Source organism: Lytechinus variegatus, chromosome 13, assembly GCF_018143015.1.
Source record: "Lytechinus variegatus isolate NC3 chromosome 13, Lvar_3.0, whole genome shotgun sequence".
NCBI classification, from domain to species: domain Eukaryota; kingdom Metazoa; phylum Echinodermata; class Echinoidea; order Temnopleuroida; family Toxopneustidae; genus Lytechinus; species Lytechinus variegatus.
The window spans coordinates 8,236,785-8,263,914 of NC_054752.1; the positions used below are offsets into that span (position 1 = coordinate 8,236,785).

Below are 27,130 nucleotides of genomic sequence, written 5' to 3' on the forward strand. Positions count from 1 at the left end.
ATAATGAAAAAATTAGCTTTACTGTTTGTGTAATTATTTATCATTTTTTTTTGCAAACTAAAATAAAGAAGAAAAATAATTGACACCCTTTCCATTCACTGCAAGCCTCTTTCTTATTCTATGTCCCACACTGTAAGCCTCATTTATTTCTGAAGATTCTTGCAGCACAGTAGTTGCGGTCTTAAAATGGCAAGAATATGTCGGCTTAGCATACTAGTTTTAAAGTTCAACCGAACACACTAGAAGTCTGATTAAAACCAAATCTACCCCAGGAGTCTCTATGACACATACAATGTCAATGGCATTGGTGCATGGTAGGATTTACAAAGAAATCCCTTCTCTAAACCCAGATATTAAATATTGAGCTCTCAAGAAATTTACAAAGTCTTGTCCCTTTCATGATCCGTAAAGGATGAAATTTACAAGCAGGTGGGAGGTTCATGGTGCATTTTTTTTCAATGTCAAGGACTGTGGATGTAGTCTATGTTAGCAGACTCGGCTGTGCAGTCTAGTCCTCAAGGCCAAACTAGAGTTGATTACTGGATCTACAAAATGTTTAAGTGTACAACAATTTAACTCTAATTTGGGGCAGAGCCTCCACAAATTCAATTCTGTTCTAGACTTATTGTTTGCAGTGGTTCAAATTCCATTTGATTACTCTTCCTTGTATCAATCCACCTTTCTATGTTTGGATAACTTACATTATTTTCTTTAATTATGATATCTTATAACTGCATACATGTAGATTAGTTGACCCTTCATAAGATGCATTTACCCGAGTTGAAGCATTTTTTTAAAACAGATTGTGCAAAAAATGTTCTTTTGAAGTAGAATTTCTACGGTCCCAAACAATTCTGCTTTATCAAATGTACGTGTATGTAATTTTTTCGATGTTTTACCTCCAAGTTCTTCAGATAGAAGCTTCGGACCAGGTAGTCTTCGCACCAGACGTGCTCGGAAACCAGATGCACCTCGTAGAAATGATAGAGGGCGCTCCCCTCGTCGGGCCAGTAACGGCATCGGTTGATGTCCGTCTCAGACATGTGCGTAAGGTTGACGATCACCACCGATCCCTGCTCCCAAATCATCTGATAAAAAGTATCAAAAAAGAAAATTACGTTAATTTTTCTTTTTTTTTTTTTCATTTTGTTTTCTAACTTTCAAATTGTCATTAAACACAAGCTTCTGCATTTGCTATTCTTAATTCAGGGTCTCATAAATCAATGCTTTGTGAAGGATAACAAACATGAAAGAACATTTGTGACCTACCACCCCAAAACCACTAAGTCGCCAGGTAAGGCTCTCTGTAAATAAACAAAATACTAATTTAGTCTCCAAAAACTAAAAATTTAGAAAATAGCTTATCTGAAAAAGCAAATCTTCTTCTTTATGCTGTGAAAATTTGAAAGTCGTGAAGTTGAATGAATGAAAAGATACACAAGTTTTTTGGACACTACTTTTTCAGAATGCTTGGAAGTTTCACATCTCATGCTTGAGTGAACCCCAAACTTGAAACCTTGTTTTCTCCTTACTTTTTAAGCTCTTCCTGAATTTCCTCTGCAATCAATCTAGTACTTGTAAAGGTTATTGTTGATCAATTGTTAACATATTATATATCACTTTAAAGCTGAAAAAGTGAATTTTCAAGCTCAATAAAAATCTCAATATTCATTTTGGTCAACTTACTGTTAGTTTTTTTTTTTTTTTTGGGGGGGGGGGGGCAGGTCACATTTGATTGAATATGGCTGTTTATAGTTTGATCACAAACTTTTGTACAATAGAGCCTGGGTGAGTAAACAGGAACTTGACAGAAACCCATTAAAAATGCTTGAATGTAATACATCATCCATCACTGAATATGGAATATTTACAAGTTGAAAAATCCATAAACCTTCCGGACTTAACACCAATACAATTTCATTTACGGTTATTCAATAATCTTTTTGAATTTTGATATAATTACCCCCAAGCTATTGGCATTAAATAATTGACCATAAGCTCTAATGGGTACTAACTAGTACTAGTACTAATCAACTATTTTGCTTTCAGTAGAATGTAAGTATTGGATTGCACTAGACAAAAGTACAGCTTTGTTTTCACAAAGAAATTCAATATTTTTGTTTCCATCGTAAATGCACAGACATGAAGAGCAATTCTACACATCTACACATAGCACTATAAGCAATCTTGTGCTTTAGACAAACATGACAGTATCTGAAGGAGAAAATTCAACAAACTACATTTAAAAAGTAGTAATTTTGTTCATATTTTTCTCTCCTAAAATAAAAAAGGGTTCTTTTCATGAAAGCCACACACTAGCATTTCATATTTATCTGATTGCAGATGTTGAAGTAGAGGCTCCTAATATAGAATATGCCTCAGGCCACTGCCTAAATTAATCAAATTTTACAGTGCCCAAATAACACTTGTCAGTATTACATTTCCAGTGTAAGATGCAAGAGTGTAAGACATTTCTAGTGTAGAAAAAATTGAGGGCATTACACATTAGTTCTAGTGTGGTGGCATATACATGCAGTTTCATAATTACTTTTCCTATTTGCAATCTAAAAGATTAGAACAGATTAGAGGCTATAGACATTGTGCAATTCAGTTTAGCCCTTCTCAAACCATTATTTACAAATAAGTTCTGAAATTTTTCTTATTGAGATTGAGAGATCACATTCTAGAAACATAGAATATGCCATTGCATTAACAAAACATTTTTTAAAATAAAGATCGGCTGTTTCCCACAAATAAAGAATTTTCATTTCCCCAAATCTTAAAGTTAATATCTATTATATCTTTCAAAAGTGTTTGAATATTACCTACAATGATAGCAATGAGATCAGTATCAAGATTCTTGCAAAATTTATATTTTTAAACATTTTAAACATATTTGTAATCATTTCACAAATATCTCTCAAGTACACCCACAATCTACGGATTTTCAAAACAAAATTTATATTTGAAATTTGAGAAACATCATCAAGAATTACCATATAATCTTGATCAAATCACATCCATGTCTCATACGTAGTAACTAAATTAGGCAAAAGAAAAGCTGCCATAATCCATTGGCAAAGACTGACGTCAACAATCATTATCCTTGTTGATCTAAGAGTGGAAGCTCTAATGCCTAGTTTAAAGAGAAATGCCAGTAGTTGCAGTAAACACTGATTTCATGAGAAAGTTGGTAAAACCAGGCTTAATTGTCAGAATATCATCGAGGATCTAGATCTGATACCGTTACATAAACTGAACTTTGTGAAATCTTGAAATCTACGCTGAAAAATGTTCACACTGAAGATCATCAAAACAGATAGGCACACGTGGGAAAATGTATTAATATTGCTGGAATAAAGACCCGACGGAAGTGACCAAATCCGCGCTTATTTTGCTTATTTCTCAGCAATTACACAATTTCTTGCAGAATCCCTTGGCACATATTTTTTATTAATACAAACAGACACTTGGGTGGTCATTATATTAGATTCTGTCAAAAGTCATTTTGAGATCGTTACCAAAACTGGAATTTATCTTTAATGCAAAATATCAGACATAGCATTATGAAGCTGGCTCAAAGTATAAGAAGTAATATCTAAAACTATCCTGCTAAAATAAGTTGAATATTATTTCTGTACATATAATAATTAAGGAGGAAGTCTGTAATAGATTTCTTCATTTATGCACTTTCAGTGTTGTCCAGAAAATTTTCTTTACTTCTAAATCTAAAGAAAATGTTACATTTTTCTTTTGCTTGTAACCCCATGCCAAACAGGTTCATTGCAGGGTTATAACCATCTCTGCACAATCTATACTGGTCATAGAACAAACATAAGACAAATGTTTCTGCAAAACATATTTATTATCACATAATGATGAAATGGAAAACCTCAAAACTATACAACCTCTTTTAAAGGAGGCATTATGCATTTCAAACCCATTTCATATATCAATCAACAAGAACCAACTTATTTTGATTTATAATCATAACTGGATGAATTTCAAGCTATTATAACATACAAACCAAATATAAAGTGAAATGTTTTGTTGTGATATTGTAATAAAATATGCCTAACCATGAGGCAATAGGAAGTTAAATAAATCACAATTTAAATGATGAAAAATACACCAGAGAGAATATTCATTTAAAAAATGAACCTTGAATAATTGTACAGTGCATATAAATATGCCGGTATATAGTTTTCATATTTCACCATGCGATATTTCTTTATATTTGCACTGTAATTAATCACCTAATGTTTCATCCTTTGTAACACAATGCAATAATCTGTTGTATTATATGATGATGGACCATCTGTGCTGCATCTCATTTACAAATACCAGTAGAGTTGGTAATCAAATTGCGCTTTATCATAGAAACATATGTTCTCTTTTAAACAACAGTGCAATGGTAACTAAACAGGTGAAATGATTGATTTATATTCATCCTCATGTAAATTGCATATTCAAACAGTAAATCGAATCTGTTTGCGTTTATAACAATATAGAGGGGTGGAGGTCTGTCTGAACATTGCCTGAATTGCCCCATATGATTTTAAAATTATTTCTGATAGAGAAATGTGCTCAATTTCTTCTCTCTGATAAGAATGTATATGATGTGAAATATAAAGCAAATAATCACTTCTTCAGTGAAATGAATGCAGACACTACCAAGTTTTTGCACCGCCACGCAAACAAAATTTAAGAACACAGTAAATATATTGCCACAGCACTAGCGTCCTTTGGCAAGGCATTTATCTACATTTGCCACTCTCTACCCAGGTGTAGTAAATGGGTACCCGGTTGGAAGAAATTCCTTGAATGCTTGATGCGCCCGATCAGGGTAGCCGTGCTAAAGCCGGGTAATAGTATGCAGCGCTTAGAAACATTTGTATTAAGCGCTATATAAATGTTGCATATTATTATTGAAAATGCATGTCAAATCACAGTGAACAGCTGAGAGGTCAAAACTTGGCGAACTCTAACAGCAGAACGTCTAAATTTCGGAAATGAAGGAAAAACTGCATGCCATTTTCCGGAAGCCAGGACGAAACTGCTGTTTTGATCCACCAAATTTTCAATTAAGCCTTTCTTGGTTGATCATTGTCATGAATGACACTTGGACATAAATTTTCCATGGTCTTAAAAGTATTCTGCATCGCAGTGCGTAAACTCCTCTTATCTTTCTGATGCATAACAATGCATTACAACATCCAATATCCACCTTGGAAATGACAATTTGTCCCCATCATTTTTGCAAACAGTAAATATTTGCTTATAATATCATAAACCTGTGTGTTGGCTTGGTTGGTAGAGCATCCATCTCACAACCGGGAGGTCGGGGGTTCAAAACCCGGCCACGTCAGACCAAAAGACGTTAAAAGATGGGAGCTGCTGCTACCCTGTTTGGCGTTCAACAATTAAAGGGATAGAGCCTCGTCGATCTGGCGCTGCAGAGCGGCTGCCGGGTCCATGATCAATTGGGCAAAGCAAATTTTCAGAGTATTTAATTTCATGTCTATTTCGAACAATAAAATATGGATTATCATTTTTTCATTTTCATGAACATTTCACATATTTTCTTAAAATCTGCAGGGTTTAATTGGGCCAGCAATGACATGCCAAGACTAGTACGTACCTGCCAGAAGTCAGCCAGGGTGTTGGCTAGTGGAGCCTGGGTGGCGATGTAAGCCGGAGCTCTGGGGTCAATGTCCATCTGGGTAAAAGGTTAAAGGTAAACATTGATTTACATTATAAAGGATATTATACATCATATTTCCAATTGGTATTAACAGTGTAGCTTTAATTGCAAGTACATCACAATGCTAGGCTAAGGGGAAATCTTGTGAATAAAAAATGCAAAATTGTTAATACTGCTCATACGTTTGTTAGTACTATTCAATGAACTAAATAAAGCCGTATCATGAAGGATGTTTGAATTGGATTGTTTGATGAAATGCATTCAATTTAAAACCCTTCACACTGTAAACTAATTCTGGGGAAAACAACACTGACAACTGCTACTGTGATATTATATTGATCCTAGATTTCCATATTGCACCATTGATGTTGATAATATTGGGTAGACTTTACCAAAAAAAGCTTCAGCATTTTACCAGCTTCACTCATTTCTCATTCATGTCTGTAGAGATTCATCTGATTTTGTAAAATCAGCCTTCAATGCAGCATTAAGAGAGAGAAGAATTCATATCAGTCGCTAATTTGTGAAACCTTATGCTCCCTATCATTGAATATATAGGCCTGTATTCTGAAGTCTTAAACTTAAACTCAGGTTTAAAGTTGTGGTTTAAGTATGGACAGCCAATTGTTAGCATAATCACCAACAGCAGAGATATCATACTTGAGCTCATACGGCTCTCAAATCATTTATAATTTTGTAGGAAGTATAAATAGATGATTGTCTTCACCATCGATGAATCAGGAAAGTGCAGAGTAAATATATAGAAACATACAACTTAATAAAAATGTTGATACTTTTGGCTTCCCATACTTAAACCACAAATTTAAACCTGAGTTTAAGTTAAACCCAACTTCAGAATACGGGCCATTGAATATATAGGCTTGTATTCTGAAGTCAGGTTGAACTTAGACCATGGTCTAACTCTGTGCTAATTATGGGGAGCCACTATTTCAACATTTCTGTTAATATTGTTTATTTCTAATGCTTACTATTTTGTTTCCTTTTGCTTTCATAATGAAGAAAAATACTTCAGTTATCACTCCCGGCAATTATGAACAATCAGGGTGTGATATGAGTGGATAAACTGAATGTGTACAGTTAAGGATTTGTGCCCCAATTGGCTCTCCATAGTTAAAACCACAACTTTAAACCAGGGTTTAATTTAAACCAGAGTTCAATTTGGGCCATATAGTGTAGACTTACAATAGCACTGGCATTGATGTAATCCGACTTATTGGCGCTGATGGCCTCCGTCAACTTCACCCTCGTATGGTCATCTGAAAACAAGAGAAAAGAATGCTTGACAACTCTGCTGGACATGTTCAAGTCTCAAATGGGACCATAATTACAGTCTCACTATAGATCTAAACATTTTTCATTATCATTTTGATTTTTTAATTTTATTCTGACCTGGATATAGTTGGGGAAGTTTGGGAGGAAGACTAGCAGGTTATGGTAAATTGTGAAATGGCAAAAAAAAATATTTACATGTACTATTATTTTAAAACAAGACAAAAACAAACCCTTCTGGGTTCCCTAACCATTTTACTTTTGTACTATGTTTTATTGTAATCATATTTGTATCTTTGAATATCTACTTTGTATTTAATTCTCTTGCTGCATTTGTATCTTTTGAACATTGTAATTTTGTTGTTTTTAAAATGGTTAAATCAATAAATGAAATGAAATGAAAGACACTTTGCTGAAAACTTTTATGAGAAACGTTTTTTATTAGAAACAACAGCTTTTTGTACTGTTTGTTTAGAAACCTTCAAATAATGAATGATACAATCCATACTAATAGTGAGTAGTGTGATCTTAAAATTTAAGTACAGTATGTTTTAGAAGAATAAACACCATTGTTCTAACAACTTTTAGTTTAGGTATTTTTACAATTATTTAAGGTTCATTAGTACACTGAAGATCTAAATGGGGTAGGGTGGGGAGTAGTGCAAAGCTCTCTGTCATTTATAAAGATTTATCCAGTACCCGACAGTAATTACACCACAAGATGGCGCTCTTCCCTTCTCAGAATTAAAATGAATTGACGACGGAGTAGCAACCTTCCCACAAACACCCTGTACCCCTAAAATAACATCAGTATACAGCTGGCACTATTTGATCACTTTTGAGTGGTCAACATGTGGTGGGGCAAATTTATAAAGCACTTTGTTACCGCAAGGAAAAGGCAAAAAACTCATGGAATTGATTAGGAAGTACATGTTGGGTGAAGTTGGGAAAGCAGGGGACAGGAGCAGAAGGCAGGGGGGATGGGAGGAGATCAATAGGTGGTCTAAGAAAAAGAAAAAAACAAAGTTTTTTTTTTTTTGGGGGGGGGTTAAGAGGGAGGGGAGGATGGTAACTTACAAGGAATGGCAGTCTTGACCCTGTTCTTGTTCTCATTCTCAGGTGCCTTGCCAGCATCCTGGTTGCAGGGATCAGCCTCGTAACTACAGAGGGCCTCCCACTCCTTGCTCATTCGATCTTTGTTATTCAAATGGTCCTCCATGTAACTCTAAATTGGTCCAAAAATAATTGTAAATTAGCAATCTCAGCCTAGAAAATAGATATATCATCATTACAAACGTTCCTCCTATTTGTTTGATGACACTAAAACATTGATTTGTCAATATCATAAAAATTTTACATGTTTTGGTGAGGTTTTTGAAGGTCTGATGAAATTTGCAACTTAAAGCTTACCAAAAACATGAAATATTTTATTACCTATTCTAGAGGAAAAATAATTTCTTTTACAACTTTCATCTAGCTAGCATTATCTTACAAAAAGTAATAGTTTTTAACTAATCAAGGATGTAGTCATCCTGTATTTCATAAAAACAAAAACTCAAACAATATATATTCAGACTCCTCCTTGTTTTTAAATTTGTCCTCGTAAAAAAATCATTCTCCTTAGTTAATTATACAGTATATCAGCAATGAATTATTAGAAAAAGCACAATGTTCATGATGGTTCTAGGATGTAAAAATCCCCCTAATTTTTACCAAAGTATGTAAGTAAGTAAGATATACAGCATTAATATTAGGAAATAACCTTTCTTTTTTATGTCTATTTAACTTTTACTTAATAAACTCAAAATGCACATCCAACCCATGTATAGAAAGTTATGCTTTTCGGTTTTTCCAGACTGAACAAAAGAGGGCAGTATTTACCAGGACCACATGACCCGTAGAGATGTCCATGTTGGACTGGACGGGTTCCTCGCTCCACGACGACGTGCTGCTGCGGCTGGATGGACTGGGTTGAGCGCCATCGCTGGCTGCCACGCTGCTCACACGGGTGAGCGGTTCAGGCTTGTCCGACTTGGTCGCCATGCGTTGACGGCATAGGTCCTGCAAATGGGTAGGGAGTGAGGCCAGTATTGTAAAAACGAGGGAACAACGTTGATTTTCAAAGTGTAGAAGATAACAGATGAAGTTTGGTTCAGAGTTTAAGGTCTGAAAGAAACTGTCTGAGGATAATCAAAATGCCAATAAAAATAACTTCATGCAATTCTTATGTAGATCTTTCTCTTGTAATTGTAAGAAGTCCGGCAAAACATAGAAGGGACAAAAGGAGGTCTAACCATAATAACGCAGTTCGGGAGTTTGTAACTAGAGGTGCGTTTGTCTGCCACGTTTTTCCCCCTAGACTCATGATTGAAACAGTCTAGTTTTGCAAAGAGATTTAAATCTACTTGGGTTTAGTAAAAAAAGTAAATGTGTCCAAATCACAAATGTGAAGCATGGAAAAGGGGGCATTTCGAGAGATGCTTCTGTGGAAACATGTTTAAAAAGGGTTGCTGACCATAAAGAGTGAAATAATAACTTCTGTGCCTTGTCTTTTTAGCAAGAATCTAAAATGATGCTATGCATCTTTTCAGTGTAGCTTCACCACTTTTCCTCATTACTTCTTTATGATGAATGTCATGGTTAGATTCCTGCTGGGATAGATGCGGCTCAGACTTCTGAAAAAATCCGCCTAATACACTTGGTCACATGGTGAGTTGAAACCAGCCATTTTAATATTTATTTGTACCAGCTACATATATAGGTGGTTTTAGTAAAAATGAATAAAACGGCTGTTTTCAACTCGCCGTACGGCCGTCGTAGAACAAATGTGACCAAGGTACATGTATAAACCACATGATGCAATGTGTCCCACAAAAAAAAAGGAAATTTACCAGTTTTCAGAGATAGATTTCAGACTTATTAAACATGTCTTTACTATGAATTTGATACACATGGTAAGAGTGGAATCTTGTCATTAATTTGAGACCAACAGCTTAGGAAATTATCCATGTATGTGGCAGATTAGAAACAATTAATATTGAGGCCTTATCAGAAAAGATTTGTGCAGAAAAATATGTGTTTAACTGTTCAGGGATCAGGGAGAGAAACTTAAAGACCCATACCGGACCCAAAAATGAAATTGACAAATTATATACCAATCGAAAGCTTATAAGATACTATATACAGCATTGTGAGCTTTATTCATTTTCACCCTTCCCAGCTGAGTATTTGCTTAAGAATATTCCAATTATCGGGCTTCGAACCCGGCTTAGAAAATAGGCTTTATTGTGCTTTTCAAATGCCTCGAGACCGTGACGTCACGTTGTGTAAGAAGCATCGCGATTCCATAGGTTTGTACAACGAAAAACTGGGTTATTTTTTTGCTTTCCAGATTACGCATTTCATTTTCTTCACTTCCATCAGAGTGATATCACATATATTTTTTCCTACATGCTTAAATTATGAAATCTACAGTTTTTAACTAGTTTTTGCCATATTTTATTTCCTGCTTATTTGGCGTAGATTTCAAATCTATCTGCATTCAGATTATGTATCACAACTTTTCCTGACATAGCAATTTAGGCCCAATAAGAGCCAAACAAAGAAGTCACAAAAAAGGCAGTGAATAGTTGTAGGTTTCCATCAATTTCAACAGTGAATAATTATGAGTGCCATTTTCGTCTGAAAATGAAAAAGAAAATTGGATTCATAATATAGAAATGGAAGAAAATACCCAATGCTTTTGTACACAAACCTATGGAATCGCAACCCTCCAGACACAACATGACGTCATCCTTTCCAGGCGACGTGGGGTGCTCAATCGAAGCGTACTTTGGAGGAGCAGTTTCTTTGATTTTTATCTAATATTTCTAAAAAATGGAAGGAGATGTATAGAATATTTTTGGTATATTTGTATTGTATGAATCATTGCCTTTCTTTTAATATATGATTGTTTTTACACCGGTCAGGGTCTGGGAGAGAAACTTAAAAAGGAATACACAAGAAATGCTAATGAGCCAATCGTCGAATAACCACAGTTGTCGTATTACAGGCCAAACTTGTCCAATTTCTTTGCACTTCCGGATTTTGCTACTGAAATTTCAAACTCGTCTTGCGCATTAATGCGTGAAGCATTTGTCACATAATAGGTATCAAAATGTAGAGGAATCATCAAATTGTATGATGATGTAAATGAAATATCAAGATTAATTTGCTTTTGAAGAAGAAAGATGTGGGAATCCCGGTTGCCTTTTTTCTTGGATGCATTGTATAGGACATTACATAAGGTTTGTTATAAAACTCATGAGATGTGAGATGCACAGCACCTGTTACTATTAAAGAATAATACTGCTTTAACTCTTTAAACGCTGAATTAATTTTTTTTGGGATAACAATGACAATTGTTTCCATGTTATTTTCTTTAATTCCAGATTTCCATAATGCACCATTGAAACTTATTATTATTATATAGATGTTATCCAAGAACTATTGCCTTTTATTAGCCTTTATCTAATTTGAAGGTAGGGGAGAAAACTAATTATTACAATTGCTGAATTGAATTGTAGGAATGTGCAAGATTGCAACATCGGCCTGCAGAGGGTTAATTACCTGGTAATCAGCAGAAGCCTCGTTGCCGTTTTCACCTTCGGTCTGCTTCAGCTCTGTCACCTTGGCCTTCTCATTGGACCGCTTCTTGAGGCAGTACACCGTTACCGTGGCGATGAGGATTCCCACCACGCAGGCCACGAGCACCACGGTGAGGATGACCAGCGCTGTGTTGTCGGAGCTCCCCGCCGACAGCACCTTGACCTGTAGAGGGAGACAGACAGTGAAAATACAAATACGTTATTTCTAATTGTAGCTGGTTTCCGAGCTTTTGTTCATCCACAATGTGCCACACTCAATCCCAGAGTCAGTTTGAAAAGTTGAGCATGTTTTCTTTTTTAATTACATTACATTTTGTAAAGTGGAAATATATTCCTGTTGATGATATGGTACATGGGTAGTCCACTGTGCAAATCCTTCACTTCATTATGGGTCTGAATATGCAGCCTACTAAATGCTTTCTGTACTGCATGAAGGCCATCTCACTCAGGGAACAGCAAGTATTGTATGCGCTAGTCTTTGCGTGGAGACCCACTTGTTGATCAAAGTTTCAATCAGGGTCTGTGCCCGCAGACTAGAACATGGGTGCCAATGGGGGGGAGGAGGGGTGAATGCATTTCCCCTATTTTTTTTCTGAATTTCATACAGTATAACCAATCGGCGACCATTACCCTCCTCCAAATTGGCGAAGAAAAATCTCAAGAAATCACTAATTAATTGGTTGATCAATTTTACTATTGGCATGTAATTTGCACAATTTAAATGAGAGCAATTTAACAATTGCTTAACCATACATAAAATTAATGGGATTATACTTTCATATTTCATGATGTATGCCCGCTATCCCTTGAAAAATTCAAGCTTTAACTGTATTGACAACTTTAAGCACCATTCTGACTGTTGAGGGCAGCAGACATTATAAAGACTCTCCTCACATTGATTACAACTTCTTGCTACTGACAATGTGCATATTTTTTTGAGAGAATCACTAACACAAAGTAGATTATCGAGTACAACTTTACAATGAATAGTATCAAGTATTTAATGTGACAGAGGTTTACTGTTCACCGTTTCATTAGTCCCCAAAAGCCCTGTTTGGATAGTGAAGAGAAATGGATGATAAAATGAAAGGTATAAAAAGAAAATATTCTTTTGATACAATATATATAGCTGAATTCTTTCAATCTTTCATTTTTATTTTTTCTCTTCCATTGATCTTTCTCTCCACCATCCATACCAAGGACTCTCTACACAGTGAAGAGCAAACCTCTATGCAACATGTTCCACAATCTTCAAAAACAAAAATAGTGTTTCTTTAAAAAAAAAAAACCCACATCAAAGCACTGAAATTAAATCTGACAAAGATATTGTTTAACTATATATGATAAGGTGAAACACCACAGAAACAAAATTCAGAATTTCTAACAGATTTTAGAGTTTCTAAACAATTTTACAATTAACTTGTAAGAAATAATGAAAAAAAATGTATAGCACAATTCACGGAATCAGTCCTGATACATTTCTGTTGAAATTAAAACTACTTTAATTTCACTTTGAAAGGTTTTCATTGTAAGTGAATAGAATAGAAAGAGACTATCTATATGTCCATCTTATATATGATACACAGAGTACTTCCTGATATATAGCATTGGAATAGCCAATGCAGCTAAGAAAATAATTTTATAAAAGCAAGCTTATAAGTATGGCAATAATTTGTGCTCTTTGGTTAACAGTACTTGAAAAGTACTTAAAATACTTCAATATGATACATGAAACCAATTTGTGGTTCAAAATATTGCTGCTTCTTTAAATAGCACACTTCAAATGGACAAGAAATCATGTGGATACAGATTGTTGTGTAGTTGTAGGAACGCCCGTAGCACCACACTCACGCCCTTGGTAGCACGCATAAGGGCATTGCGTACGGGCGTTTCTGCATGGGTGAGGTGCCCGCAAGTGTGGTGGTAGGGCGTTCCTGCACCGACACGACAAAATACTGGCATGTACTCAGTATTGTACTTAATCTGAAAAACAAGTCAGAAACAAACGTTGGCCGGCACCAGTGGGATTTGAACCTGTTATCTACTGATTGCAGGTCCAGAGATGCCAAGTTCAAAGACCAGCTATGCGTGAGATTTTCTGTGAATCTGAGTGAGATCACAGACATTGTGTACAATGTATATGGGGATAGGCTGTGATAGTTGCGTGAGACAGAGATTTGAGGAGATGAACAAGAGTCCAAAATGCTTGAGTCTCACGCATAATGCGTGAGACTTGGTAGCTCTGCAGGTCAGTGATCCTACCACTGGATCATCACTGGTTCGCGGCACATTTATGATGAAATAAGAAAGGGATGGCCTTCTATAGGCTGCTATTCAAATTCTTCTTTTTTTTGGGGGGGGGAGCATGCAAATTCCACCTCTTCCCCAAAATTGGTACCCATGTATTTTAGACTAATTACACTCACTATTCTATGTTCAACTGTGAATAAGCCACTATAATCACAAATCTATTATTCCCCAACCTTGATATAACTTGAAAGACGTAGACATTGAAATGTAATCAGAATCATTAATTGGTAATTGTCACTATAGTGGAAAGTAAGTGTAGTTTTGAAAGTAGAAATCTGCACAAGTGGGAGGCGAAACATAGATTTTGCTTTTTATGAAAATCATAAAGAGAGAAGGGCCATTATCATTACACTACAAATCAATGCACTTGCAGAACACAGCAAATGTATCAGTAGCTAAGGACGAGCCTCTCAATAGTAAATTCACACAACTCAATGTACAATTCAATCAAATTCTCAAAAATAAACCTACCACTTATCTTTGACATCACTCAGAAGTAACACATTTTCTCCATATTTACTCATATAAACTCTTCAAAAGGCAGTCTTCCACTCCCGCTTCTGTTATACACCACGTGGACAACTTCGGTCTTCCCGCGCACCCTATGATCTTTCCTCCTCTACATGTAACTTAATTCTCCTAAATTTGACGATTCGTTTATGATCATATCCCAGGTTTAATGTGTGAGTCATATCTATGAATATCTTCAGTAGTTTCGATAGCAATGTATGTTGCACTTTGTCCCGCCTTATCGCCAAATGCTAACATTCACAAGTGCCTAACAATGAGCGGGTAAACAGTAAAGAAACCAAACGCAGCTGTTCATTTTCCGGTATAGACAGACAAGATCCAAGATACCGTTCACATCTCCACTGGAGAAGAGTTACGCTTGGTGCCGGGAGTAATTAGTTAAATCGATGCAATGATCATGGTAACAAGATGAATGATTCCAACATAATCAAGATCATTGACAACGCAATCTAATTATCTTCCATACCACTGATGGAAAAGAAAACTGTATCAGCAAAATTTAATGTGAGGAAAAAAGTTGCTGATATTTCTGCTGAATACACAGTCTACAAAAAATTTAAATGGCAATGTAAAGTTAGACAATATCTGAGTGACTTTGGATTTGCTATTCACCTTTTGATAAAGAGATAAAAAAGATTTGCGGCTGATAAAATATACAATCAGGCCCTATTATGTCTTTTCTTCTTCTCAGTTCATGAAGGAGAATATCGACCCAAAATGTTTATCTGCACAGTTTTCTCTCTTTTATTCAGGAAATAAATACTATCTGGTGTCGTTGTTATGACTCTCATCTTGCAATCAGAGGGTTGTGTGTTCGAATTCCACTGTGGCCTAGCATCCTTTGGCAAGACATCAATCTACACTTGCCACTCTCTACCCATGTGTTAAATGGGTATCTGGTATGATGTGAAAGTCGCTATAGCTTGTCCAGTGTTGTGTGCACCCCCAATGGCGAGTGGCTAAAATACTCCCCAGGGAGTGGAGGATGTGCATTTTTGTGTGTAGGAATGATTGGTTGAATCCGAAGACCAGTGTAAAAATAATTCTATAAGGGCTTAGATCTGTACAATGTATGTCTTAAGTACCCCAGCTGTGTATTGTCCCATAAACATTAATTTCTGTGTGCAGTACAATGACTCTCAACAGAGTTAAGTCAACTCAATTAAAGTAGAAATATATTGAAAATCGTAAAAATGGAGAATCATATATCACAATAAAGGAGAAAATAAGGAGAACATGATGGTGTACATCATTTATTATGGAGACCGATAAAAGTCAGTTAATTGATAGTTTAAAGTTCTCTCTCTGAATGCTTCAAACACGCAGAATTACGTCCGCGAAATTGGGGATTTTTTATGACGTCACTGTCTGTACGAGAGGCGTGATTGGCTCTCCCACGTGAAGCTCCACTTGCATGCAAAACCTGTTGCAAGGGTACATTTTCTCCACATTGTCACTGAATACTTCGATCCCGAAATGAAAGAAAACCCAGAATTTTATCTAGATTTGGATTTTCAAATTGATGATTTTGAGATGAAGAGAATGATGATGAAGTGAACAACACAGTGACGTAGTTGGAGGTAAATTGGGGGAATTACGCCGATGATCATGATGATGATGATGAAAATTTAACTTGCAACACGATCACAAGTGATGTCATGTACATGCCGATTCGCTACCAATTCATGCTGCTGGAAGTGCTAGCTACACCGCGCGGGCCAAATTGAATTCATGCTGAACATGAATAACCACATCCAGACAGAGTCTATCATAAGAAGGAAAATGATATAACTGTACTTACAAACAAGTGAATAATCCGAACCTGAAGGCAAATCAAGTCAACGAATAGTAGCAGACGATATGGCATATGCACTGACGATAAACTTCATGGGGCTGGGATAGATTGTCACTCGTTCTGTTAGATGTAACTTTTATCTCATTAATTTGACAAAATTACGAAACTCGGGGAATTATTTCTCTATATAAAAATATAGTAACATCTCTTATCATTTGTTGAATTACAATAAAACCTGTTTTGAAGGAAAACGTTGAGGTAAATTAAAATTAGATGTAAAAGATCATCCCATCATGCGTAGCATTATGTGATCGTAAACAAACCATCAAAACAACACATGCCGTATTGTTTGCTCGCCTTGGCTGAGACTGAGAGAATAGATCTATGCACGTGTTGCACAGCTCTCAATCAGCAAGGCGGGCAAGGAAGAAATACGTGCATGTTTGAGATGGTTTGTTTGCAATGACATACAAGCTACGCATGTTGGGGATGTAATTTTAGTTTACCTCAACGTTTTCCTTCAAAACAGCTAGTTTTATCGTAATACAAAAATAATAAGAGATGTTACTATATTTTTATATATATAAATAATTCCCCGAGTTTCGTAATTTTGTCAAATTAATGAGTTACAAATTACATCTAACAGAACGAGTGACAATCTATTCCAGCCACATGAAGTTTATCGTCGGTGCATATCGTCTGCTGCTATTCGTTGAGTTGATTTGCCTTCAGGTTCGGATTATTCACTTGTTTGTAAGTACAGTTATATCATTATTTTCCTTCTTATGATAGACTCTGTCTGGATGTGGTTATTCATTTTCATGGATTTAATTTGGCCCGTGCGGTGTAGCTACCACTTGTAGCAGCAGCTGCATGAGTTGGTAGCGAATCGGCATGTACATGACTTGTGATCGTTATTTTTTCGTCATCATCATCGGCATAGTTCCCCCAATTTACCTCCAACTACGTCACTGTGTTGTTCACTTCATCATCATTCTCTTCATCTTTAAAATCATCAATTTGAAAATCTAAATCTAGATAAAATTCTGGGTTTTCTTTCAATTCGTGATAGAAGTATTCACTGACAGTGTGGAGGAAACGTACCCACGCAACAGGTTTTGCATGCAAGTGGAGCTTCACTTTGGAGAGCCAATCACGCCTCTCGTACAGACAGTGACGTCATCAAATTCCGGTCAATTCACAGACCGATGCGAGGCATATTTCGGAGGGGCATTTTAGCGTTTTTTAATCGGCGATTTTCACCTTTTTGTATTATTTTCGGTATTTTTGAATGACCCACTGATGTTCCCCACATCATTACCTTTCCATTGATATATAATAAGACCACATTCATAATCAATATATTTCTCCTTTAATGTAAATGACTGAATGGATAAATTGAATTTAACATAAGCCAGACAGGTTTGCCATAAAACAGCAACAGACTTCTAAATGCTCCAGTTATATATTGCCTAACAATTAAAGAGATAGGAAGAAATTATTTTTCAGTGCCCATTCAGACACACTAAAACATTAGCTCTATTACGTTCAAACACGCAAATGTAAATGAACTTCCCCAAAATCCAGCACAACTGAATATTCAAATAAAAACAAATATTGGAACTGTTGCCAGAATCCAATAGTTTACAGAGGCATAAAAGAGCAATCCTTTCATAAAATTTCATGAATTTCCTTTTATTAACTTAGGACTATATCAACAATATCTCAATCTGTGAAAACAACATACTTCCTGATAATTGTTTGATATATGGACAAAACCAAACCCAAATACATGGCAAAGCATAATTTATGAATTATTTGATATTTTCACCATTTACTTCCTTGCCTCACACTACTTTCACATTTGCAGAATAAACCCCAGTCTTAGCAGCAGCATGCAATATGAACAGTGCCCAGTAACTCAAAAGCAAAGTTGGTCTGAGATATACATGTTAAGTATACAGTGAAAAATGTACTGAAAAGTTTATATGATTGTATGATCGTATCATATCTATTGATTTTACAAGGCATTATTGCTAATACATCGGTCACATTTGCTCTACGGCGGCCGTACGGCGAGTAAAAAACAGCCGTTTTATTCATTTTTTTTTATCCAAACCACCCATGTATAGCTGGTACACATAAAAATGATAAAACGGCTGTTTTTTACTCGCCATACAGCTGCCATAGAATAAATGTGACAGAGGTATAAACAATTATCAAGCTACATTTCTGCTACATATTGTTTAGAGAAATGATATAATGTAATGATTTTTAAAGAATTCCAAAATGTTCTATCATTTTGGAGGCTGATCAGAAACCTGTAGTATATTGGTATAAAAAAAACCACATCACAATATACAGCTGGAACTGCTTATTACAAAAATTAACCTGTTCAATGAGTCATGGGTATTTAACTTTCCCAAGGTGCAGCTTAAGAATAAGTATGAACAGGGGTTGGATAATACCGATCCCCAATTCAGAACCAAAGAACATTTTTTCATAACAAATTCACAATCAGCCAATCAGATTAAAGGATTTCAATACTTTGGAACTGTTATTGAAAAGTCTTATGAAACAGGCTCCAAATCCACCATTAGCTGGCTCCAGTACTTGGTGTGTGAAAGGGGTATGGCTACCTAATAGAAGAGAAACTTCTCAATTGGAGACTGGTTTCATTATGTCATAGGCACTACAGCCTTGTTACATGAAACAGAATGAATGGATATATGGATGATTTGTACGACTAATTGCATTGGCAATTATGTGCAATCAACTGTAAGAATACATTGTACAATTGATTGCTAAGTTTTGTGTACAAAGGGACCTGGCCTTACCTGTATTTCCCTGATACTTCCACAAAGAATAAAAGAGTTCTAATATAGGTCTATAAAGATAGATCATCACATGAAATCAACTGAGTAAAAAGTACCTTGTTTTGTAATTCACTTCAACAGTGCAGCTGACTTCTTTCAGCGAGAAATTTGTCTAAAATATACTGCTCTCAACCCAGTTTTAGTGAATGGGTTTCCCCCAGAGGATCTACATGTATTCCCTTAATAACGCTTAACATTCATATGGCAGTTTGACGTTTGCCATGATAATCTATGATACATTGTAAAACACAGTGCAGAATACAAATAAGGTTGGTGTATTATACAAATGGACAATTTACTAAATATTTAGGATATAAAGGTACTTACTAAGGTAATATTCAGCATCTAATATGTGGATGCATTGTGTGTTTTTTTCTTTTGGAGATTTTGCATGGTCAACTTCCAATAATTTAAGCATACTTTTCAAATGATTTATAGAACTGGTGTCTCAGAAAATACATAATGCAATAACATGAGAGGCTGGGACAAAAAAGAAAATAGACGGTGAAAGATGATGAGAAAGACAGAGATACACAGAGAGAATAGGAGAGAAAGAAGAGAGAGAGATCAAAAGAGATGGAGAGAAAGGAACAGGGAGAGAGCAAGTAGAGAGAAACAATTCAAAATGTAAAAAAAAAATGATCACATACAATTTGAGATCGAGAGAGAAAGAGTGAGAGAGATGAAGCAGGAATCCTCATTGACATAGCAGTATACTTGGAATTAGTACAAAAAATATCCTGAACCATTTTCCTCCATAACACATCCTGAGAAGCACCAAATCAGTGGGATTGAAAACCAATCACCGCACAGGAAAGAAAAATCGGATCAGCGAAAATTCCAATTACCCCTTAATGAAATTACTAATTTTGATTAAAGAGAACTACCGTGAGCAAGCACAGAAGATATGTATCAGATATTACTTCCTAGAACAAAGCCAGAAGACCTGGATATATCCACAGTTAAAAGAGGAGATGCAGTCTTTGGAAAGAAATAAAATGCTTCCTCCAGAAGAAAGTCGTTGGGATACAGTACCTGACTGGCTTGAGATCCATGGTATTCCCTGCACAAAGAAGGATACAGATCCGTAGGAGAGCCTTTGTGAATAACAGCTGCCCGCTATACTACCAACGTCTGGGGGAAGCCTAGTGCGCCACCATGAATCCACTCAACCAACGTAGAATGAATGAATGAATGAATGACTGGAAGCTTGGGAAGAAAGGATAGCCTGCTTGAATCCTCATAAAATCCAAAGCGCAAATCAAAGAGTGTGCTGCCAGCCAAGCCTGTTATATGGTGATTGGCACTTGGGCATAACGCCATCCACGTGGCAAGGGGGCGGAGCTTAGCCACCACTACCAACATGTCCCCACCCTTTAATTGGATGATAATCCTTGCACATATTTACTCAGTTTATACTCTCTGGTTTTCTCATGTAGTATTTTCTTTGCTGATAGATGGTATGCTTGTTCTGTGTATTGCTATACATTTGTTTTATTAGCTGTTACACCTCACACAATGCTAAATGCATCCATCTTCAATCACTTGAAGTGTTATAGTTTTCTTTTTATAGTGTTCCCTCTTGAAATAGACCAGTAAATGACCATTACATTTTCTCTTTATAAAAATCCCCCTTTTTCGCTTGATCATTTTCTACGATTTGGAGTCTCCCATTGCAAAAGAAGCATCTTTTCTCCTGTAAGTCATTTTCTCATTTATTCTATGTATCAAGCAAACATAAATATATTATCCTTAGTAATTCACAAATTCATTCAATTTCATGTTAAATGTCCAAGGATAACATGGGTTAGAGTCTGTAGGAAATGTGTATTACAGTGAAGTAATATTGCACTATATTGGTTACTAAACTGTTTGGTTTCACAATTTAATGAAACTTGTTTGGTTTCACTGCACTTTTATAATGATAAATCGCATTTACCAACTCAGCACTTATTAATTTTTAATCATATTTCACTTTTGAATATCAATACCTAATCTCTTGCCTCATTCTACAACATAAGTCCAATATTCACCCCTGTTCTATTCTATTCATATTCTATCCCAATTTAATGCTTGCATATTATTTAGAATCATACAACTTTCTATAATTTTTCTTTCTCTTTATCCTCCTCTCCTTTCTGACTCTCTTTCTGTCTGTCATTCTCTCTTGAACATTCTTGTTCTTCGAATTCATATCTTTTCTGCATCATCAGTGCATGTATATAAATGATCTTTTCTCATACAACTCTTTCAATGTTTCTTTTCTTTCTATTCCTCTCTTTCTCTGTGTGTATGTGTGTGTGTGTGTATTCTTCCTCACTGTTAGACTCTCTTACTTTCTGTGTATCTTTCTCTCTCTCTCTCCCCTCTCTCACTCTTTCACTCTCTCTATGTGTGTGTGTGTGTGTCTCCCCCTTCCTGTTATAGATTGTCTCACTTTCTGTGTGTCTTTCTTTTTCTTTCTCTCTCCCTCTGTCATCTCTTCCTCTCTCTCTTCCATCTCTCAACTGCTCATTGTCACCCATTCATCTCTCGATTTCCCAAACACAACAAGCTTCTTTGGTTCTTCAATACCTCCCCCGCGGGGCTTCTCTTTCAGTCCCCACGTGCCGAGTTGCCACAGAGCGATTCAGTGGCAGTACCACTGGCTAAGCGGGGAACCAGCTGGCGCAAAATATAGATACATAACATCTCCAACTCAAGGCAGAGGGATGGTAGTTCATAAGGAAGGGGAAGAGGGGTCAGAGAATGAAGCATCAACAACGTAGAAACTAAAGGAGAGAGGAGAGAAGAAAAATAGGAGTGCAAGAAAGAGGGTGTGAGAGAGAGAAAGAGAGGGAGAGAGAAGGAAGGAAGAGGGCTGAAATGGAAAACGAAAAGAGGCTTATTTGAGCATCTTGAGACATTTCAAATGCCACATTATACAATGTAACATAAAAACTACTACTATTACTGCTGCTGCTGCTACTACTACTACTACTACTACTGCTACTACTACTGCTACTACTACTGCTACTACTACTACTACTACTACTACTACTACTGCTACTACTACTGCTACTACTACTACTACTACTACTACTTCTACTACTGCTACTACTACTACTGCTACTACTACTGCTACTACTACTACTACTACTACTACTACTACTACTGCTACTACTACTACTACTACTACTACTACTACTTCTACTACTGCTACTGCTACTACTACTGCTACTACTACTACTACTACTACTACTACTACTACTACTACTACTACTACTACTACTACTACTACTACTACTACTACTACTACTACTACTACTACTGCTACTACTACTTCTACTACTACTACTACTACTACTACTACTACTTCTACTACTGCTACTACTACTTCTACTACTACTACTACTACTACTACTACTACTACTACTACTACTACTACTACTACTACTCATAGTCCTTAAAATTATCATCAAAGAAATTTGGGGTATTAAAAATCTAATCATCAGGGTAAGACGCAAACATTTTCGTTATAAATCCAAACAAGGCAATGCTCTAAACTTCTTGTAGATCTATATTCAATGACATACATGTCCAACTCCTATTCCACTCCGTATTCAGACACCCCCCTTAGTTAATAAAAATGCTTTTAGACAATTCCAGACTCCTCAAACCAATATCTCAAATAACCATCCCAATCATTCCCTTGTTCTTAAATGTTACATATTTTGTTTCTTTTTTACTTGTAATGTTTTTTCTTTAGTATCAAGTACATTTTTTTATCATTGTATAATCCTTGTTTCATTCACATTCATTAGTGATTTTTGTGCTATGAAAACCATCGTCACTAATCATCATTGCTCACTTTTTTACCTTTAAATATTTTAAGTTTATATGTTTATATTCAGTGAGGCTTCCTTGTATTTAAAGATGGTAAAATTGAACAGGATAACCGTCTTTTTAAACAAATGCATAATGAATCCATAATTTCATCGTTCGGCATATAAAAGGGCAATAATATGACACTATCAATTGCAAAAAGAAGAAATGATACAAATACTCTATCCGAAAAATCAATAAAACAAATATATATATATATATATATAAATATATATAGTTTTAGATAATATTGATTGGCAATATTTGCTTTTTCTTGCCAAATGAGAATCTGTACTCTTCGATCACAAAAAATGAAGACATTAATGTTCATCCTTGAAAAATAAGGGCACGGTTAATGAAACTGGGATGAGATGGAGTATTCACAGGTCTATGTGGCGTACATATCACACCAGGAACTCGACCCAACTACCCCAGAGAACCCCGAGCACCTGGCTAATTCGGAACACACCGGAGTCATGCCTTTGTTAGATGTGTCCAAGTTAATACCCAATTGCGACAGTGCACAAGGCAATGTCATCCTACAGATTTGTGTGCTATAAATGGCAAGGTTGCTGTGTATACCCTGTACTGTGGCCCTAAGTGGGATTTTATTGATATAACCTTTTGATAAATCAAATGAATGTTCGACTCTGAGATAATTTCAAGTGTACACTCTATGAATTTCAAAGGATTTAAAAATGAATCCAGATCATTTAGATTTTAACCTTGTGGATTTGAATCTTTTTGAGATATATGAATGTTCATCCGTAGGGGTAAAAGTACATATTTTTAATGCTTATCTAGCAAAATTGTGACATCCCACTGACATGCCTAACATAGCAACATTAGCAGAGATGTAAAGGAAGATTTATCTAATTATTTATGTACCAGTAAAACTGTCTGAACAACTGCTAGATTCAAAGATGGATTTTCTCTTACCGTTTTTGATTAATTTGAACTGCCGGATATACATAGATACTTAAGTACTGAAAATGACACAAGATTATTCCCACATGGTCTTATATAGAGTAAACAGAAAACACATCTATCATAATTAGACAAATGAAAAAAATTGATATATAATTACAAAAACATTCACCAGGAAATACAGATATTGGCGAGTATCGTATATCTGAAATTACACCTCTTAAACTTACTCTGATTACAAGCACCGACATGTTAAAGGGTAAAAGAGGATCTATTTCACAGATAGTCAATCATGTACAACTGATTTCTTTCACTCCTATTAAGAATTGGCAAAGAGAGCATTATATTCTGGTTCATGAAGTTATTTGTGAAATTAGGTGCAACCTTGATATCAAGCATTTGCGAAAACATGACATCTAAACGAGCACATTTAAGTTCACCAACACTGGGAGGAAGTATTGTATTGTATTATAGATGATATATTTCCTTCTCTCAGACGATACAATTGTAGATATCAACAATTCATGTGATGATCCTGCCACGATATTCACTTATATTTTCATTTTATGACAAATTCACAATGTTCCATACATTGGCTTTTGATAATTAGAAGAAATAAATGATAACTTCAATGCACTGAATGCCAAATTCCAAATAGTTTCATTCCCGGGGTTTTATTTTCCATTTAGGGGGGGGTCCTTCCCCTTCATGAGGGAAAATGTAAATATGAAGAGGTGGAGGCGGGGGACCCCCAAAAAAATCTGGAGAATGAAACTATATTGGAACTGGCATTCAAGTCATTATTTCATTTCATTTTATTAGGCCTATATGATAATTGACAATTTTTTGTTGGCACAAGTCATATTTCTAATCAATTCTAGCTACATAACCTTTGCCTTTACAAAAACTCCATGGGTTTTCTCAATATGTTATTTCATTAAAAGATTTATTGCTTCTATTTGCATTAAATATACAAATTTTACTATAAATTGAAAAATACATTAGATTTACTGAATGTACCATATGGTCATTTATGGTGGATGAATATGATAATCAATTTGATTTTTATGCACATAATTACCAATTACGCAGGCATAGAATTATAAAGTTTACAAACATGCTGGCATGGAATCATGTGAAGTATTATATTTGGACGTATGTAAATACAGAACATAGAAGATAATTAATTACCCCCCAAATTATAGATGAGTGCAATAAATCTCTATAAATTGGGTGTCAAATAGGTTACTGATTGTTAGGAAGCAACAAGGGGACTTATGTCTCGATCACCTCCTTTATGGTGCAGAAATTGGTGTGTTGAACCTTGAAGTAAAAAATTATTCATTTAATTTACATACAATAGTAAATAATACTGAACACACAGGACCTCATGAAGTATTGCATGACAGACTTATTGTTGGATAGCCAAGATGTAGCAAGTATGTCATGGGATATGCTCGCTAGGGCATATGATACAACAGTATGCTGGCTTAGTAATAGTTAATCAGCTGAGTATTATTCAAAATCAGCAAGCCATACGGCCGTCAATGAATGATTTATGATCCTTAATCTCAGTGCACATACATGTACTCTACAGTATGGAAAGAAGTGGAAATAGCATTCATGAAGGCATCCTGCACGTATCGCTACAGACACAAACATAGGGCAGGCTTAATTTATCACTATTGTATACAGCCGACATGCCCCTAAAATACACACCAGACATCACATCAATCTCATAAATCAGTATGCCTTTCACTGTACGGCAGTCATGTGATCATATCCGACATCCAGTATTGCCTTCCAACCGCCACGAGTGGCCGCGGGAAGTAATAAACCTTGACGTCCATCACAACGCGAAATAGCAGCATCTAATTAATATCGTTATAAAATTCAATATGGTATTAAAGGTTGTTCAAGATTGAAATTACCTGATATTCGCCAGAGAATCAAAACTTGACGCACACATGAAAACAGGACATACTGCCAATTGGATGCAAGGTGGAATCTATTCTTGGCGACTGCTAGTGCGACCACTTCCGTTTATTGTCCCATATGTTTGGTGCTCCGGGTGGTTTCCCATACACAAAACAACCAAAGCTCCCGGACAGTGCAAGAGAATCAACAAGCCCCAGCTGAGAAAAAGGTGTAGTCCCAGTAATAGGTAATTATGGAGGAATATAACCTTCTCAGAAACATGGGATTACCTTCGAACCACAGCTTTTGTATAGACAGGCATGACAGGACTCGTCCTCGTATTCCGATCACCCATGCCTACGTTCGCGCCATTACAGCACTTCAAAATGCTCACACACACTCTCCCTCACACACACACACACTCTCCTGTCCCACATATTAAAATGACACACAGCCAGGCAGGCAGGCTGTCCAGCACACAACATAAAAAGCTCGTAAAGTCGAGCAGGGCACGGTATGCCGAACACAGCTAACCCTCCACTAGCTATCGGACCGATCAGTGAGCATCGCACCGGCATCAGTTGAGTGGTTGAGTCTTTCTTGTATATCATTAGCATTATAATCACACTAAACAGACGACCGACCACGGGCCGACTTGGCAATGTCGCAATCGCTTCCCTACCCTCAACTCTCAGCCCCCTTTCCGATCATATTCCACATGCTTGGCTCCAGTACAACAGGAACATATGGAATGCCATCTTTTTTTCTAATTTCAGAAATGAATTATTTGCACAGTTTGTTTATCATCGGAAATGATTAATTTCTAGTACACTAAATTACAATGGCAATCAATATTCATAATCGAATACATTTTGTAACTGGGATTTCACAGGTAGCATATCTCAATCTTCTTCACCTTAATAATTGCCAGGGATTTTTTTTTAAACCTGATTGGTTTGCTCAATATGGTTTAATGATTTTATACAGTACACTTAAATTGATGATTTAGGATTTTTTAGTTATTTAATGCTCAGCTGATTTTTTGTAAAGTTTTCTTTGAAACCTGAAACTGGGATTTTATAGAACCAGGAGGAAATTAAAGGCAGATCTAGAAATATTGAGATATCATATTTCCTGTGATGTTAAATCAGAAAAAAATATTTTATTTCTTCATAGTACGGATTGTTCTATTATATGCATGCATATCATAATCATATGCTTACATCTATCAGGGATATACTACGATATCATTCTAAAAAGAACATTTTAA

At 35.9% G+C, this 27,130-nt stretch overlaps 1 protein-coding gene across 1 annotated transcript in view; it reads right to left on the bottom strand.

The window, feature by feature from the left end:
* Window positions 1-24,194, bottom strand: part of LOC121426619 (receptor-type tyrosine-protein phosphatase N2-like) — a 59,623-nt gene extending 35,429 nt beyond the window's left edge. Inside the window, exons 1-8 of the mRNA XM_041622977.1 lie at window positions 24,174-24,194; window positions 20,188-20,271; window positions 11,603-11,803; window positions 8,876-9,055; window positions 8,072-8,219; window positions 6,908-6,981; window positions 5,642-5,719; window positions 900-1,088 (exon numbers count right to left, since the gene is read on the bottom strand). Coding sequence (XP_041478911.1) covers window positions 900-1,088; window positions 5,642-5,719; window positions 6,908-6,981; window positions 8,072-8,219; window positions 8,876-9,055; window positions 11,603-11,803; window positions 20,188-20,271; window positions 24,174-24,194 — 975 coding nt within the window. The remainder of the gene's footprint in view (window positions 1-899; window positions 1,089-5,641; window positions 5,720-6,907; window positions 6,982-8,071; window positions 8,220-8,875; window positions 9,056-11,602; window positions 11,804-20,187; window positions 20,272-24,173) is intronic.
* Between the last annotated feature and the right edge of the window lie 2,936 nt (window positions 24,195-27,130).